The following is an 18,511-nucleotide window of genomic DNA, read 5'->3' as shown; positions in this document are numbered from 1 at the left end:
GCCTAAATGACTTCATGGAATAAAATGGTCTGACATAATGGAACACCTCTATGGACTGGGGCATGAATGTTAAAGAAAATTTATTTTACCTAAGCCATTTAGTTTTGGATGCTTTCTTATAGCAATTTAGCCATATCCTAAATAACACATTAATGATTAAAAGAGTTAAGCAAAGCAATTAATATACATCAAAAGGGTACTACTGGGGAAACGGATTTGGCCCAGTGGTTAGGGCGTCCGTCTACCACATGGGAGGTCCGCGGTTCAAACCCTGAGCCTCCTTGACCTGTGTGGAGCTGGTCCATGTGCAGTGCTGATGTGCGCAAGGAGTGCCATGCCACACAGGGGTGTCCCCCGTGTAGGGGAGCCCCATGCACAAAGAGTGCGCCCCGTAAGGAGAGCCGCCCAGCGCGAAAGAAAGTGCAGCCTGCCCAGGAATGGCGCCGCACACACGGAGAGCTGACAACAAGATGACACAACAAAAGGAAACACAGATTCCTGAGCCCCTGACAGCAACAGACGCCGACAAAGAAGACGCAGCAAATAGACACAGAGAACAGACAACAGACAACTGGGGAAGGGGCAGGGGGGTGGGGAGAAAGGGGAGAGAAATAAATAAATAAATAAATCTTTAAAAAAAAAAAAAAAGGGTACTACTTAGGTTCCTAAGAAAGAAACTGACTTTAGCATTACAAGTCTATTAAAAAACAAATTACATAAAAATGTAATAGAGAAATTAGCCAAGATAACTAAAGTTGTTACAATTCATTCTAATTTATTTCTTAAAAAAAAGGCAACATTTGGTTGGTCCTAAATCTGGTGACTAATTATATTTAGTGGTAATAAAAATACCTATAAACTAGATGGATATATTTCTTCTTAGTGCAGGCATATTTTGTTTTATTGTACTTTGCTTTATTGTGCTTGACAGATATTGCATATCTTACGTATTGAAGGTTTGTGGCATCCCTGCGTTAAGCAAGTCTATGGGCACCATTTTTCTAACAGCATGTTCTCACTTTGTGTCTGTGTCACACTTTAAGGTATGTATATTGTGTTTTTAGGCATAATACTATTGTACACTTAACAGGCTACAGTATAGCGTAAACATAACTTATATGCACTGATAAACCAGAAAAATTAGTGTGACTTGCTTTATTGAGATGTTTGCTTTATTGTGCTAGTCTGGAACCAAACCTGTGTTATTTCTGATACATGCCTGTACTAATTAGGTTTTACTGGACATGCTTATTGATTTACACATATTTTATATGACAAAAACAAAATTAAATAGGAATGAGACATCAACATATAAAGTTAGGAAGAACGATTAATAATTATGAATCAGGGACCTGTTTATAAATATAATGTTATACAGTCTTTTGTTAGTTTAAATGGCACCACTGATTTGATTAAAACCATATTTTCTGTGTAAGTACCAACAGAATATACTTCTTTGTTGGCTTTTAAAAGTAAAACAAAATCTCAAGGACCTGTATAGCCCAATCTCTCAAGAAATAATTCTTCTTAAACTACCTGAAAAGTAATATGTTCTTTCAACTCTACTTACAGAGCTTGGGAATTCACTCCTTACATATGGAAAACTTTTCCATCATTGGGCAACTTTAATCATTGAAAATTCTTTACTGAGCAGAAATCTGTTTCTCTCTACAAACCCATTGATTCTGTTTAAGCCTTTTAGACCTACAGAAAATGAATCTTACTCATCTTTTCTACAACAGTCATTTAAATATTTGTTGTCAGCTACCAAATAGTATCAGGCGATAATCTGACAAAATTTCCCTAGAGACTCATAGGATATGGTAGCTATATATATGACACCCTGAATGTCATTTTATTAAGTGCTTTATTTTGTTATTGTCCCTAATAAAGTATAATATATAGAAAAAAGTACAGTTTTCTAGAACTGACTTGAGTGTATACTGTTAACTTTCCTTCTTTGGTATATCTAATCACATCTCATAAGAATACAATAATTTCGTGGGGGCTCATAGGAACTTGTGTTCCACTAAAATCCCTTACTTTTTCTCAGAAGCTTTTTGCTTTGTTAGTTGGTAGCCATTCAGTATTATCACAGGTCTCATTTCAAAATATAAAGTAAGCACAAACAGAACTCTAATTAATGGATTTTTAAAATCTTTTTTTTGTCATATATAGGATAAGGAATACAAAATGATAATATGCCAAAGAATCATTTAAAATATTAATGAATTCATTTTATATCTCCCATACTTGTTATGAGGCAAGCAAAACTAATACAGAGATTTCTGAATGATGCTTTTCTTCCAGTCAACAACCTTTTCTATCGGTAATATTAATATAACAGATCTGAAACTAGTAATTGGTTGAAATGTTATAGCACTCAAAGAAATATGGTAGAACTTTGGCCTCAATAACAAGCAATTTTAAAGATGAATACTTACAAGTTCATGAATATCAGTTTTAAAGATAGAATGTACTCCAATAATGAAAGGCGTTGGGGAACTCAGAACTTCCAATAGTTGAGCCGGAAGAATGGGGATATAAGGATAACTGGAAATAATAAAAACATATATCAAATATATATGTTTTTCTATGATGTAAACATATTTTTTTCACTTTTTATGCTATATGAGTTTTAGTTTGCCCATATTTAGAAATTATAAATATTGTCATGGTTGTTAATATCAAGTTTTTTTAAAGGAAAGATGAAAAAAAAATCATAATGTGAGAGATAAGATCAGATATAAAGTAAATGGAACCCAGGCTAGCTTCTCACTCTCACTCCTCCTAGGTAAGCAGAGTCTCTTGAGGTATTTTAAGCTTGTTTAAAAACATTTTCCCTTAGGTAGAAATCTGACAGTAGCACTAAATTCCTTATGGGCCTTCCACTCCTAATACTAGACAATGATTTGTCTATATACAACAAAGAGTAAAATTCTGTTCTTTTTGCATTCAATAAGAATAGCAAAGTACAAAAATCAAGATCGAGAGCCTCATCTAAAAATGTAAGAAATACACCTAAATAAAAAATATTTAATAAATTCTGGACATAGTTTAAAATAATCTTTTCTAGTTTGCATGAACTTAATTTTCCTAGATATTATGATTACCAAATTAAGTAGTATTTTAGAATACAATATTTTACTTATAGTATTTATCAAGTATCACTGTTTAGATTTTAAAACACATTTTATTTTGGAAAATTTAACATATCAAAAAAGAGTGTGAAAGCATAAAGTATCCCCAAGTAGGCAATCCAGTTTTGATAAGGAGTAATGCATAACCACAAATATATTTCCACCTACCTTTGTTCTTTTCCCTCTGTATTGGTTTGAAACAAATCCCAGATATCATATCATTTATACATAAGTACTTAGCAGGTAACTGAAAAAGGCCATTTTAAAAATAACAGAACCATAATACCATTATCATACCTAATAACAATCCCTTAATATCAAAAAGCAAGTCAACACTTACTAACTTAAGACTTTCATCACCAACTATATTCAAAGAGAATTAAATGTTGTTGACAATACTACTCAAATTAATATTTTTCATTAAATTCATCGACACACAGTAATAGACAATTTGGAAAAGACCCAAATTCTATTCTAGATTTCTATCAGAATCATAAATCTGGTCAAAAGCATAACTGTAAAAATGTGCCTGTGTGGGTCAAAATCATTATGTAATGACCTTTTAACTGATCGTCACTGAATAATGCATAAGTTGAAAATAAGTAGAATTATCAGGTAATAAAACCTCACCTATATTTAAGCGGAAACATTAAAGATTCCAGGGCTCTACATGCATCACTAAGTCTCTGGAAACTTGCAGAATGGAAGAGAACCTTGTTTTCTGTGAGGACTGCACAAAAGAGGCTGAGGACATTTTGAATTCCTGAAAACACAAGAACAAAGGCTTACCAAATACATATAAAATCATACATGTTGTCAACAAGCAGAATATAGACTTGGAGTTACATGGAAAGAAAAAGCCAATATTTTTGAAATCTCTAAAGGAAAGTATTTTGTTAAACTATAAATTCCATATAAACTATGAGCATTTGCTTTCCCAAATATTGTATTGTCTTTATTTTTCAAATCAGTGTGACTCACTGAACATATTAGTTGTTTAGGAACATATTATTACTTTCTTTTCACCTCATTTCGAAATTTGTTCTTAAATTCCTGTTTCAGACAGTGGCATTGTTCCAATAATTTTTTTCCCCTTAAAATCTATTTTGTCTGATGTTAATATAACCAAAACAACTTTGTTGTCATTGCATGGAATATCTGTTTTTACCTTTTTATTTCAATATTTCTCCACTTTTTGTAAATAGCATATTATTGGCACTTTTTAACCCAGTCTGAAAACGTTTATCTTTTAACTAGATCATTTAATCTATTTACACTTATTTTAACTACTTATATATGGTACTATCTTATTTTACGTTTATTTGTTCTACTTCTTTTTCTTTCTTTATGATTTCTATTTATCCTCATTCTTCTTTTATACCCTCAAGAGGTCCTATTTAAAATGGGTTCACATCCACAGGAAAGGGGATTAAGGTTTTATATATAATACAGAATTTAGCACATGAATAAACTACAATTCAATAAATGTGTTGATGTTATTAGGATCCATGGTTCTTGCTGGGAGGGACATGCAAATATAAAATGAGTGCAAAAGAACTCTGTGGGGATGGATTGGAATTGAAAGTAACGGTTTGGACTCAGGATTAAAAAAAAAAAAAGTTATACATAAATGTGCTTATGTGTGTGTTATGTATATGAATGCATACATGCATATGTTCCCTAGCTCTAGCTGCAGAAGTGGGCAATAAGCAAAGATGCTCCAATAGCAATGACCTAGTAAATATCTTAACACCCAAAATCTTGGTCACTGTGGTAGAGTTATGTACCCCAGGAAAAAAGCATGTCCTTAATCTTAATCCCCTTTCTCTATAAGAGAACTAATTTCAGAATTGTTTCAGGCACTCTACCACAAAAACAAACCTACTGAAATAAGACTTCATACTTTATGTGTAATTCTCTCTCCAAATCTGTCTAAAACTGAGATTATAGAGTCAAATACTGGTGTTCATAAATTACTTTTTCTGTATTCAGTATGGTTCTGTAATCCATTTGAAATACAGAAGTGATGATTTGGTTCTATCTGCTTTTAGTTTTAAGATTTTCTTTTCTTTCATTCTCTTTCTTCCCATCCTTATCGTTCTAATTTTGTTTCTGAATATGAAACACATTAGCATACTTTCTAAAGGTCAAAACTATTCAGGGAGCAGATGTAGCTCAAGTGGTTGAGCACTGCTTCCCTGGTACTGCCTAAAAACAAAAACAAAACAAACAAGCAAAAAAATGAAAGGAAAAAAAAAAAACACTTCAGGGGAGCCAGTGTAGCTCAGTGGTTGAGCACTGGCTTCCCACATATATAGGGGGAAAAAAAACTATACAAGAAGGTATACAGAGAAGTACCACTTCCTGAATTAACAGTATTGTAGCAATATCAATTTTCTGTTTTTTATAGACACTATGATTATGTGAGATATTATCATTATACATATTCATGAGTACTCTGTACAAGTTTTGCAACTTCTTGTAAGTCTTAAACTTTATATTTTGTAAAATTGAATTTTGTGTTCTAAAATATCACATCCTTTAAGTTTTAGACAATTAATAATCTCAAAATTTTAAGAAAAAATATAATGATTTTTATTCTTAACTGGAAATGTTGATTGCTGTGTTCATAACTGCAGAGTTATTTAGACATTCCATTTCTCTGAAATACAATTCATAACCCATTTTCTACATGACCTTGAATTGCTTCCTAGACTGTAGGCCCAACATTCATTGAATGCTACACAATAACAGTAGAGGATACAGTATGGAAAAACAAACATTCCAGTGATAATTACTACTGATTTCACTACAATAGTACATATACATCCTGTTGATTATTATTCAAATAGTAAAATAGTAAAAGCATTCTGAAAAATTACTTCCTGATCTTAACTTTTCTTGAGGGTTAAAGTTCTAAAATTCATATTATCACACATTAACAAATGTATTTGTTTCCTGTTTTGAAGGAAAACCTTTCACCAGAATGCTCCCCTTCTCTGAATAAGAGTGGTATGTCACACAAATAGAGCACTATGTCTCAGCTCTCATACGGATAAACTGAGGAATTAAAGGCCATGTTTTCAGGACAGGATATATTTTCGAAAGTTTTGCATAATCCATTACAGTTCTTTCTGGTAGTCAATCTACAATGGAGAAATATAATACTGGTCATGGATTAAAATAAGTCATAAAAAAGGAGATTTCTCATCCACTAAACCAATATCTACTATGTTCCAGGCACTGGGAAAACAGCAGTGAATGAAGACAAGATCCACACATTCAGAGATTAACTTACATTTTAGTTTAGTTTCATAACTATCACTGAGAGAGAGACTGTTTAAAATTTGTTACAGGTTAGCATATTATCTCCAAATGTGTTAGATATGCCAAAATACATGTGACCACAAATAATTCAAATCTTAAATTGTGTATATCCATAAAGGGCCAAGTGAACCTAAACTTAGTGTTAAAAGTTACAAAACATTTCCTTCTTCTTTAACACAGTAATTGGTTCCCTGGGTCTAGGGTAATAAGAATACCAGATTATTCCAACTCCAAATGTCCCAAATTCCTAGTCTGAACAGTATCTTATCTACCTTTAATTCTAAATTTTAAAACAACATATTGTTTCCCTGCTAGAGGAAAAGCACATCTGATAAGGTCTATGATTTGTTCATCTTCATATCTTTAGTGAGTAGCACAGGATCTGGCACATGGTAATGGCTTTGTAAATATTTGATAAAAAGTAAATACATTGCTACCACAAGCAGGTGGATATTATAGGGACTTTATTACTATGTTACTTATTATAAAAAATTAAATTGGAACCCTCTTTCTTAGAAACCCTTATGCCATTGAAGTAGAGTGCACATGGTAAGCAGTTTCTTTAGAAAAGTGCTCCAAGTGCAGACTAGTGAGAAGATTTAGTTTGTTTCAACTCAAAGAAAATAGCTGATGTTCAAAACTGTCAAAAAATAATTAATCATAGACATAGTTGAACTTGTAAACCAAATTTCTTACTTTCCTCCCTTTCCAACGGGAAAACACGCCATTCATAGAAATAGTCTAAACTTTTGTGTACTCTAATTCTCCTGCTATCTTTTTAACCTCATATATTTTGAGAAAGGAAATGGTTACTTATTTTTTCCCATTACAGCTGAGAAAAAGACCAAGAGAAGTAATAATGCTACATGAATAAGCTGGGAAAACTGAGTAAAGATAAAAACATGATTCAAGGCACTGGAGTTTGATCATTTAAGGAAAAAGAAGAATAAGAATCATTCTAAAAATTGATGCATTAATGAGGTGGTTCATAAATTTTCCAATCAACATATCCTTCTTAAAGGTGCTACCTTTAAGGAGAACAATTTTGCATATTCTAAGCACTTTTTCACCTTCTAATTCAGTGGGTTTTTTTCCATAAACTATTTTTACTACTCCTGCAAAAGTTAGTATTACTCAAGAATAATTACATAGCATTATAGATATAATCTTTTTTTTTTTAAAGTAATCCTTTCCAGGGGAAAGCAAAAGAGAGAATATCTAAGTTTTCCACTAAAAATTTAAAAACAAATAACTTTCTGAAAAACAGTTTACAGCTACAATCAACATATTAAGGATTATTATTAAAAAATGAAAATAATGTTACTAAGGTAAACTGGAAAAAAAAAAACAACCTACAGCTTTTTAAAGATAAAAAAAAAACACTCTACTTGATATCAGATATAATCAATGCAGACATAGTGACCTAACAGTAACTAATAAAAAAACTGGCTAAAGTTAAATAAGGGTAAGCAAAAAAAAAAGTCGGCATATAAAAAAGTATAAACACAGGATGATACAAGACTAATGTGGTTTAACTATGGAAACAAAGCAATGATGAACTGAAGGAAGGCCTGTACCATTTTAGTTTGTGGCTTTAAAAATGTCTAATAAAGAGTACACTGTGCAAACTGGGAGATAAGTAATCTAAAACTAATGTGTTTGCAATTAAATTCCAAATTACAGGTGAACAAATATGATAAAAGATGTCAAGAAAATTTTACAAGATTATTGGGTTAAGATTATTTAAACAAAGAGCAAGCTATGGATTAGATTAAAATATTCAGAAAGGCTATAAAAACTAGTTCCTGTGAATATAATCTTATTAACATAAGAAAATAACACTACGGCTTGTCAGACTTAAAACACAAATTCAGGTAAACAAAAATGTTTTCAATAGGCTGCAAGAAGAAATAAACAAAAAAGATGGTAAGCAAGAGATGAAGGTGATTAACAGGAAGTTAGGGGGTCTGGGAGGAGGGGATGGCAGAAGTCCACATAATTATCTCAGGCAAACAGACCTCTCAAACTGTGAAAAACAAATTCATTATCATAACAATCCTTACAGAGAAAATCCAGGGAAACATTATCATTACATTTAGACTTTTCACAGGAAAACTAGTCAAGGCTACAAAAGATTCTTATAGTCTTATCTGCTTCCTGTCTGTGCTTTGTAAAATCTACTAGCACCACCCCATCCCAACCCAGGTAGTGAACTCTGATAATGGTCTAATATTGGCCTTCAACAACAGTCAAACCAAAATGACTGCTGATAAGAGCAAGCCTTTAGACAGAATCATCATTATCATCACATGCTCTGATAACTGCAAATGCACACAGCGCTGCTTTAGAGGCATCTCTTTCTTTCTCCTTTCCTTCCTTATCTTTTCTCTATTCTTTCCCTGAAAAAGTGATTTTAGAATATAGGAGCAATGTAACATAAAGAGTTAAATAGTTTTACAATTTAAAAAAACTTTTTACTCTAAAATAAAACACAGATGTAGATAACTTACAAATTAAATGTATGGTTTAATGAATTACTACCATAAAAATACCAAGCAGGTCAAGAAAGAGAACTTTGCCAGCAACCCTAGATGCCCCTTCTATGTGACCCCACTCACAAACCCTTTGTACTGCCCTGTGTAGCCATTATCTTGAAATTTATATTAATCGCTTTCCAGAGTTTTTCTAAGGCAAATATTGTCACCCAAATGGGCTTCCCTAGACAGTATAGTTTAGACTCACCCTATTAAGAACTGTAGATGTCTTTTTCAGCCTCTTTTCATATGGAGGTTTATTATCCATTCTTTTCCTTTCCCTATAATTAATTTTTCAAAGAATTTAGGATTTGTCTTATTCGGTTTCTGACTGTCTGGATTTGGAAAACTGCATTCTCTTGGGGCAGTTCAATCTGTTCCTCAGTCTTCTGTATTTCCTGCAATTAGACTCTGCTTTAATCCTGCTGGCAAGACTATAGGTAGAATTGGGATGGACCAGGCACCAGGTTGTTTTTCTTTTTGTGATAACAGGTATTGATGCTTAATCTTCATTCATTGGAGGCTGTAAAATGGCATTCTACTTCTATTATTTCTTTTTTACTAAAGACATGACTAGAATACATTTTAAAGAGAGATGGAAAAAAAAAAAGAGATGAGTCCTCTCATCTAAGGTTACCCTGTGCTGTAGTTCATATATGCAAGGAAGAATAAATGCTTGATTGTTTTCCTTTATTGATAAGGTTTCTTAATATAAAGCTACAGTAGTCAAAACAGTGGGAACTGATGTCAAGATAGACAAAAAATCAGTGGCACAGAATAGAGAAATCAGATCTGGACCTACACATATATGGATCACTGATTTTGATGAAGGTGGAGAAAGGGTAGTCTTCTCAAAAAATGTTGCTAGAACAATTGGATATCCATATGCAACAAATGAACACTCATCATATTTTATAATTTACAGCCTTAAATGCTTAATTTTAAAAAGGAGACCTCAAATCCGAGATTTAACTCCACACCTGGAGGAACTAGAGAAAGAAGATCAAATGAAACCCAAAGCAAGCAGAAGGAAGGCAATAAGACATATTGTTATCATTTTCCTTCATTTCAAAATTCTTTCTAATGTTCATTTGGATTTCTTGTTTGATGCATAGATTATTTTAAAGTGTGCTATTTAGTTTCCAAATATTTGTGGATTTCCAGAGATCTTTCTGTTATTTACTTTTTTTCAATAGAAATTAGGTAGGGAAACGGATTTGGCTCAATGGATACAGCATCCGCTTACCACATGGGAGGTCCACGGTTCAAACCCAAGGCCTCCTGACCCATGTGGTGAGCTGGCCCATGTGCAGTGCAGATGCATCCAAGGAGTGCCATGCCATGCAGGGGTGTCCCCTGCGTAGGGGAGCCCCACGCACAAGGAGTAGCATCCTGTAAGGAGAGCTGCCCTGTGTGAAAAAAGTGCAGTCTGCCCAGGAGCGGGGCCGCACACATGGAGCGGTGACGAAGCAAGATGACGTGACAAAAAGAGACACAGATTCCCTGTGCCGCTGACAAGAATGCAAGCGGACACAGAAGAACACACAGCGAACAGACAGCAGACAACTGGGGCAGAGGGGGAAGGAGAGAGAAATAAAAAAAAAAATAAATCTTAAAAAAAAAAGAAATTAGGTAGATCAGTTTATTTTTGTGTGTATTTCACACATACAATTTTGGAAGGGCTATTTGACAAATTTCAGCATAAACTTCAAACTCTACAGATGTGTTCAACAAAAAAGCCATTTACTCTTGCCCCTTTTAAGGTGAATTGTCACACTGCATCATAAATGATAGATATGCAGTTAACAGATTTAGAAGCATAAGAAATAAGATGTTTTCTTCCTACTGCTCTTTAGATAATAACATAATACAAACATACATTAATTGCTATCACAACCACCAGTAAATAGACTTCTATGATAAAAATCCACAGGTCTACCTATTTAAATGGCTGAATGAAACTGGGGAGCAGATGTAACTCAAGTGGTTGAGTTACCTGCTTCCCATATACAAGGTGCTGGGTTCGATCCCAGGTACCTCCAAAAAGGCTGAAACTATAAAATAGTATAAAAATCAGTCTTTTTATCATTAGCTTAACAATCCCAGAGTCAGATTTCTTTGATGACAATTTTACAAGGTGTGTAGGGATCTTCGGAGACTAGAGAGATGGGGGAAGACTAGCAGTGCATGCTGACTTGCAGAGTTGGGACAGTGGTTCAAATTAGTCATTACCCAACCAGATTAGGACAATATTTTGTGGTGTATTGTAAAGGATATTAAGGATTGATAATTCATCAGCCCTTAAACATCATTTAATGAGTGACTTCAGTGGGCTTAAGGAATAAGCAGAGATGGGGTAAGGTAAAACAGAAGAAGAAAAATGAAAAATGGAAGAAATGTTTTAATGCTGGGAAATGTACAAAGGCCATCAGAAAAACTACTTGAGTTGATATTCAGAAGTGCTCTTCCCATAGGCTTCCAGCCACTGGATTACCAACACCAAGTTTAGAGCACAGTTTGTGTAGGCATTAAGTTTTAGCTTTGGTAAAACTTCACTAATTTGACAGAAAGAACACATGTCTGATTTAGTAAAAAGTATCAATGAATAGTCAGAGGTATAGCTTTGTTATTACATCTAGTAAAAAGAGCAATAATGCTAACTATTGGAGTAAGCAGATGTCCTGCCTTGAAGAATAGGTAGGATGTATTTTTGAAGAACAGTTAAGATGTATTTTTATATCAGCAACATGAGAGTATTGAAAAACTTATAAACAGACTACAAACATGCTCCTTCATCAAAATTCATCAAAGACAAGCCAACAATCCTTGTTATCTCAACCTGCCAAGACTACAATTGTCCTAGTCTGATATAGCTTTCAAAAATGAAGTGTTTCCCAAGTACTATCAAATTAGGAGCTACTGGGACATGAAACAAACAGACTACCTTAGCAAGTTTTCATAAAGTATTTATCTCCAACTTAAGTTTACTCCCATACTCACTTATAATAACCGGGGTGGTGATTAAAATTAGCCATTTTCGACAACTCTGAACTCAGAAATGGACAATTAAGCTCATCTAATCAAAATCTTGGGGGAAGTGGACTTGGCCCAATAGATAGGGCATCTGTCTACTACATGGGAGGTCCGCGGTTCAAACCCCAGGCCTCCTTGACCCGTGTGGAGCTGGCCCACACACAGTGCTGATGCGCACAAGGAGTGTTGTGCCACACAGGGGTGTCCCCTGCGTAGGGGAGCCCCACGCGCAAGGAGTGCACCCTGTAAGGAGAACCGCACAGCGCAAAAGAAAGTGCAGCCTGCCCAAGAATGGCACCGCACACAAGGAGAGCTGACACAACAAGATGATGCAACAAAATGAAACACAGATTCCCATGCGGCTGACAACAACAGAAGCAGACAAAGAAGAACATGCAGCAAATGGACACAGAGAACAGACAACTGAGGGGGAGGGGGGAAGGGGAGAGAAAAAAAATTTCTTAAAAAAACAAAACAAAATCTTCATCAAGCAATGGTAAAACAGCCTAGAAGTATATCTTCAATAAACTGAGCTTTGAGACAGATAAAAAAAGAGAAAAATTTTAGAACTCTGTATGCTAAGCACCAATAATGGAATCTAAACAATTATACCTAGGAATCCTTAGTGACAGGTCTTTCCCAAAGGAAAATCTTGAGATTTGAAGTACTGTGACTTTACAGAAGGTAGACTGGTTTAATGAGGAAATTTTACCTTTAAAAAAAGAGATAATCAATTATTTTATTCTGAGCACTTACTCAGCATTTCACAGATCCTCAACAAGTTTTGAGGTAGGTTAAATATTAGCACCATATGTTATAAACTAAAACTCAGGCAGAGGTTATGTCTTCTATCCCAAACCAAAACAGGAGTCCTGTCATGGTCAGAAATAACAAGGTCTCTCTGATCTTTCAGATTAATCTCAGATGTGTGAATTCAATGGTGATAACTTGCAAAAATTCATTTAAAAAAAAACCAAAAAACCAAAGACTAGATATTATAGAACTTCTACTTTGGAGTATTTTGTAATTCTTAAATCAATTCTATATATTTTGGAATAACCTACTTGCTTTCACTACAAATATATTCATATATTACTAATGCTTAAAATTATAAATGAGCACATTACTGATTTTGTTCTGCTTTTCTGCCTTGGGGAGAGTGGCAGAGCAGAAAGATAATCACTCTGCTTTCCTCAGAGTGTTAGGTAGCCTTGAAAGGCTGGTGCTCTGCTCAAGGCACCATCTACTATGATTTGGCATCATAGGAATACAGGTTTACAAATAGAGCCCAGATCCAGAAAGGCCACCTGGATCCAAAAGAGAGGAGACTTTGTGCAAGTTAAGGATGAAAAGAAAAATTGCTATAGCATTACAACGTATGGGAAAAGCTCTTCAAAGAGTAGTAAATATATCCTAAATAAAGTTCTTATTAACTAGATTTTTCTTAAGATGATCTCTATAGAAGCAAAATATCTAATTAAATATTTTAATATGGATATGTTCCACTTATCTGTAAATTACTCTAATTGTAGCAAGCCTAATTCACTTGGCTCACCATAATACTTCATTCAGCTCATCCTGACATAGGTTCCTGGACCCATCTTCTCAAGATTTTACCATAAAATGTTCACTTTTAATTCCAATTTCCAATAATTATAATGTCTTAAATTCTTTTAAATTTATTGTGACTTAGTTTATGGCCCAGAGTATCTTGGCAAATGGGTCTTTCCATGTCTTTCACCCTCTTGTCTATATTTTTCAGCCTATCTACACATGCTTCATTTTGGATATTTTCTTCTCTCTTATTTCCTAGTTTACTAATTTTTTCACCTTCAACAGCATGTAATCTGATACTAAGCTGATCCACTGAGTTCTTAATTGTATTTATTTTATGTTTGAGGTTAAGAATTTCTTTGTTTAAAATTATAGTCTTCAACCTAGGTCAAAATTATCAGTCTTGACTATGAATCTCTTTCACTATTTTAAGCATAGTTATTTTAACATCTGTGTCTAATAACTATTTTCTGGAGTTCCTGTATTTTATATTGTCTATTGTTTCTTTTGGATTTCTTCCATTTAGTTTTGGTTCCTATGTTCTTGCTTACTTTTTATTTAGTTATATATAAGAACAGATATAGAAACATTGGAGGTCCAGAACGCTGTTTTCTTTGAGAGTGGGTTTACTTTTACTTCTATATGATAGCAAGGCACAGTAGCAACGAAAGTCAATTTAACCCAACTCAAAAGACTGAAATTATTTCAAGCTGTACTTCAGTTCCTGAGGGGGATTTCTAATTCACACACTCCTAAGCTATGGTCCTTAATGGCACCAATTCAAAGCATAAGGGACAGGAATCTCTTTTGCTAAAACCTGAACTCCAATTTTCCCCCTTTCCCCCATGGGAAATCAATAGTACCAATCAGCTTCTCAGCCATTTCTTCCAGAATTAACATGAGTCCTAGGAAAAACATGATTTCAAATGCCTGGTTCACTTCTCTAGGTTTTTTTTCTTCTCCCAGATCATAGCTTGATAATTCTTCACTGCCTCTGATGTCTTTAAGAAAATGTTTTCATAGCTGTCACTGTTAAGAGGGTTAGTCTCAGTTACATAGGCCACAACTACTAGAAGAGAAGTCCAGGTTTATAAATTTATAGTATATTTACAGCAGTTATTCTCAGAGAGAGTGTTACTGACATTTGAGGTAAAAATTCTTAGTGGTACAGACACAGGATGTTTAATATCCCTGGTCCTGGGCACTGAACACCAACAAAAATAACCACCCCACTCCCATCACTATAAAAACACAAAGCATGAAAGGTTTATAAGGTACACACTAAGTATAAGAGAAATGATGGAAATGGAGAATGTGAAATAATTTTATTTGTGCTATAATCATATTCCCCTTTATGGTAAATCTTTGCTTTGCTTGTCCCTTTAGGGGTATACAGTCCATTCTAGAGTAGAAAGGTCATATCAATGGGGCTTGGCTAAAATTAATTAAGTCCATGGCTAGAAAGGATCACAGAAAGGCTTTGGGAGAGTTCATTATTTCCAAAATTTTGTGGGAGGAGGGTTTAAGCAACAGTATATTCTTTGAAGAACCATGCCATAGGGACAGAGAACCTATTTCATACATTAAAATAGCTTTGCTTTGGATTGTATAAAGCATGGAACTGCGTAAAACAATGAATACTGTAGTGGAAGATGGACTGTGGTTAACAGAAAAAATATGAGAATGTTTTTTCATGAACTATAACAAATATATACTACTAGTACAGGATGTTACTAACTAGGTGGGCTGGGGGAAAATACACCAAATGTAAGGTATTGGCTATAGTTAGCAGTAATATTTTGATGATGCTTTTTCATAGTTTGCAACAGTTGTTTTACAACAATGCAAAGTGTTGCTTGTGGGGTGATGTATGGGAGCCCAGTATGATGATATGCATGTTTGTTTACAACTTTTACTAAATACTTATTGTTTATGTATGTTCATGTATGAATGATAAACTTCAATTAAAAAGTTTAAAAATTAAAAAATGGCTTTAATTAAAATAAACCTTAGTTGCTATGACTTGATGAGTAGAAATTTTCAATAGGGGAAGAGAAAAAGAGATGTAAATTTTTAGAGTTGGAATTTCTGGGGGAAGGCAGGTAAAATGAGGAATAACTGCAACTCTGGAATTGCTATCAACAGTCACCTCTATTAAACTACTGGAAGACTATAATTTTATTTACACTAATCTGTTCTAAGCTTTTCTAAATTTGACTAATTGAAGTCAAAGCAGAAGTGTAAGGATGGGGTCATTAATGAAAAAGGAGTTACAGAGCTGAGTAAGGACCAAAATTCAACATGAGATCAGAAGAAAAAAAGAGGGTAGAATTTTGCTGCAAAGAACTAGGAATTCCATGAAAAGACAGAGCATGGGCCCTAAGGAAAATAAGGTTTCAACATAGCCAGAGAACAGATATTTAGAAGAACGACAAAGACTGACTCAGAGTGGGATCCTCATCAGGAAGTAAATATAAAGGAGAAATAAGAAGTAGAGTGGGGAAACGGACTTTGGCCCAGTGGTTAGGGCGTCCATCTACCATATGGGAGGTCCGCGGTTCAAACCCCGGGCCTCCTTCACCCGTGTGGAGCTGGCCCATGCGCAGTGCTGATGCGCGCAAGGAGTGCCGTGCCACACAAGGGTGTCCCCCGCGTGGGGGAGCCCCACGCGCAAGGAGTGCGCCCGTGAGGAAAGCCGCCCATGAAAAAGAAAGAGCAGCCTGCCCAGGAATGGCGCCGCCCACACTTCCCGTGCCGCTGACGACAACAGAAGCGGACAAAGAAACAAGACGCAGCAAATAGACACCAAGAACAGACAACCAGGGGAGGGGGGGAAATTAAATAAATAAATAAAAATAAATCTTTAAAAAAAAAAAAAAAAAAAGTAGAGTAAATGGGAATCTCGTGATAGCCCTGGTCTGAAACATTCTATTTTTAAGTTATATTATTCACTAATATGGTACAAACTGTTCTGTCTGCAAAGGACCCTTTTTAGTCTCCACCCCCTATTTCTCTATCCTAATTATTGCGAGAAAATTGAAAGTGAAGTCCCTGAGACAGGTAGGAGAATGAAAGGATGGGACTTTCAGTTCCATCTGGCAAGATTTCTACAAAAGCAATTCATCTGAGGAAAAGCAAAAATGTACTGTCAATTTAACTTTTAAAGCATTAAGAAAATATGTCCACTTTCCAAAAGTCTGATTTACATTTTGAGCAAAAATGGGTATAGTTTAAAAAAAAAAAACAACAACTGAATGAATTCTAGGTAAGATCAAGACCCACAACACTATCTAATTTATATGACAGGTCTTTAATGTTTGTTTTATGTTTTTCTGATTCATGAAAGGTGACGAGCTTAACAGAAACTATTTTGAGTTCTGCAATGATGATGATGGAGTGCAGATTGGCAGGGCTAACCTCTCTTACAAAAACAAGAGAGGAAAGGCAGAAGCTGTCCAAAACAACTTTTTGGGGACCTGCACAACAGGGAAGTGCTGCACATCATCCAGAAGGGAGCAGGATGGAGAGACGAAGAAGCCGAAGTAAAAACTATAAGTTAACCTCCCGTGACAGGGAACGGTGCCCATCCATCACACTCGAGACAAACAGCCTCAGTATAACCCACACCTGACTGCCACTGGCTGAGAGGAGAGCAGATGTTCTCTCTAGGAAGAGGGAGGGAACAGCAGAGGACTGAGTGTAGCTTCTGCTTAGTGAGATTGGACAGCAGAGCCCGGCTTAAATTGCACCTCTAGCTTTGTCAGAAAAGTTCCCATTGTCTCAATACCAACTGGTAAAAGTTGGAGGAGATACACTATTTCCCTCTTAGGACTGCAGGGAAAGCTCACTGAAAAGCACCATCTATCTGCTAGTGGGCTGGGAAAGTGAAGGGGGAAAAAAAGAGGCCTTTGGTGTCTTCCCTATCCCAATCCCCAAGGCCCCTTGGATCTGGTGTGCCTCATTAGTGGGTCCTCTGGCCATGTTTTGATAAATTAAATATGGGAAATTTTAAAGATCTAGATTAAGATGAAGCAAGAATCAAAGAAGAGCCATAAAACAAAGCAAATCAACAATAAAACCCTAGGCAAGAGAGATAAACTGACCATCAGAAAAAACTCACCAGCATAATCAGATGCCTATTTATCAGCAAAAAATTACAACTGATACTGAAAACAGGAAGATATGGTAAAAAGGAACAAATTAAAAATCCAGACAAGATGTAGTATTTTTTTAAAGATTTATTTTATTTACTCCATCCCCCTTGCCACTTGAGCTATATGTGTACTGTGTCCATTCACTGCACGTTCTTCTGTGTCTGCTTGTCTTCTTGTTTTCTCTTTTATGAGGCACCAGGAACTGATCCTGGGACCTTCCGACCTGGGAGAGAGTCACTCAATCGCTTGAGCCACCTCAGCTCCCTGGTTTGCTGCGTCTCATTGTCTTTTTCTCTGTCTCCTTTTTGTTCTGTTTTCTTGTTGCTTCAGCTGGCCATGTGGGCCAGCTCCCTGTGCAGGCCAGTCAGCCATCACCAGGAGGCCATAGGAACCAAAGCCAGGACCCCCCATATGGCAGACAGGAGCCCAATCACTTAAACCACATCCACTTCCCAAGACATAGTATTTAACACTCCTAATCAATGATGTTCGAGCATATCTCCTGAATCAATTAAAGGAGATGAAGCAAAATATGGCTAAAGAAATAAATGACATTAAGAAGACACTGAGTGTGCAAAAAGAAGAATTTGAAAGCTTGCAAAAAAAGTTACAGAATTTATGGGAATGAAAGGAACAATGATGAGAGAGCAAAAATGCATTAGAGGAGACAACCAGTAAGATGAGAGCAGAGTAAGGAGCTCCTAGAGTCAGCTTATGGTACAGGGCAGTTAGTAATCACACAGAGCTATCTAAAGGATCTGTTTGGGGG

At 35.3% G+C, this 18,511-nt stretch overlaps 1 protein-coding gene across 5 annotated transcripts in view; it reads right to left on the bottom strand.

The window, feature by feature from the left end:
• Window positions 1–18,511, bottom strand: part of SBF2 (SET binding factor 2) — a 685,940-nt gene that overhangs the window by 337,273 nt on the left and 330,156 nt on the right. For all 5 annotated transcript variants that reach the window (XM_058305757.2, XM_058305758.1, XM_058305761.1 and 2 more), the window contains 2 exons: window positions 3,771–3,903; window positions 2,445–2,553 (listed from right to left, as the gene is read on the bottom strand). In XM_058305757.2, coding sequence (XP_058161740.1) covers window positions 2,445–2,553; window positions 3,771–3,903 — 242 coding nt within the window. The remainder of the gene's footprint in view (window positions 1–2,444; window positions 2,554–3,770; window positions 3,904–18,511) is intronic.

Source organism: Dasypus novemcinctus, chromosome 10 (assembly GCF_030445035.2).
Source record: "Dasypus novemcinctus isolate mDasNov1 chromosome 10, mDasNov1.1.hap2, whole genome shotgun sequence".
In the NCBI taxonomy this organism is placed as follows: Eukaryota; Metazoa; Chordata; class Mammalia; order Cingulata; family Dasypodidae; genus Dasypus; species Dasypus novemcinctus.
The sequence above is the reverse complement of the archived record's forward strand: the minus strand, read 5'-3'. Positions and strand labels throughout refer to the sequence as shown.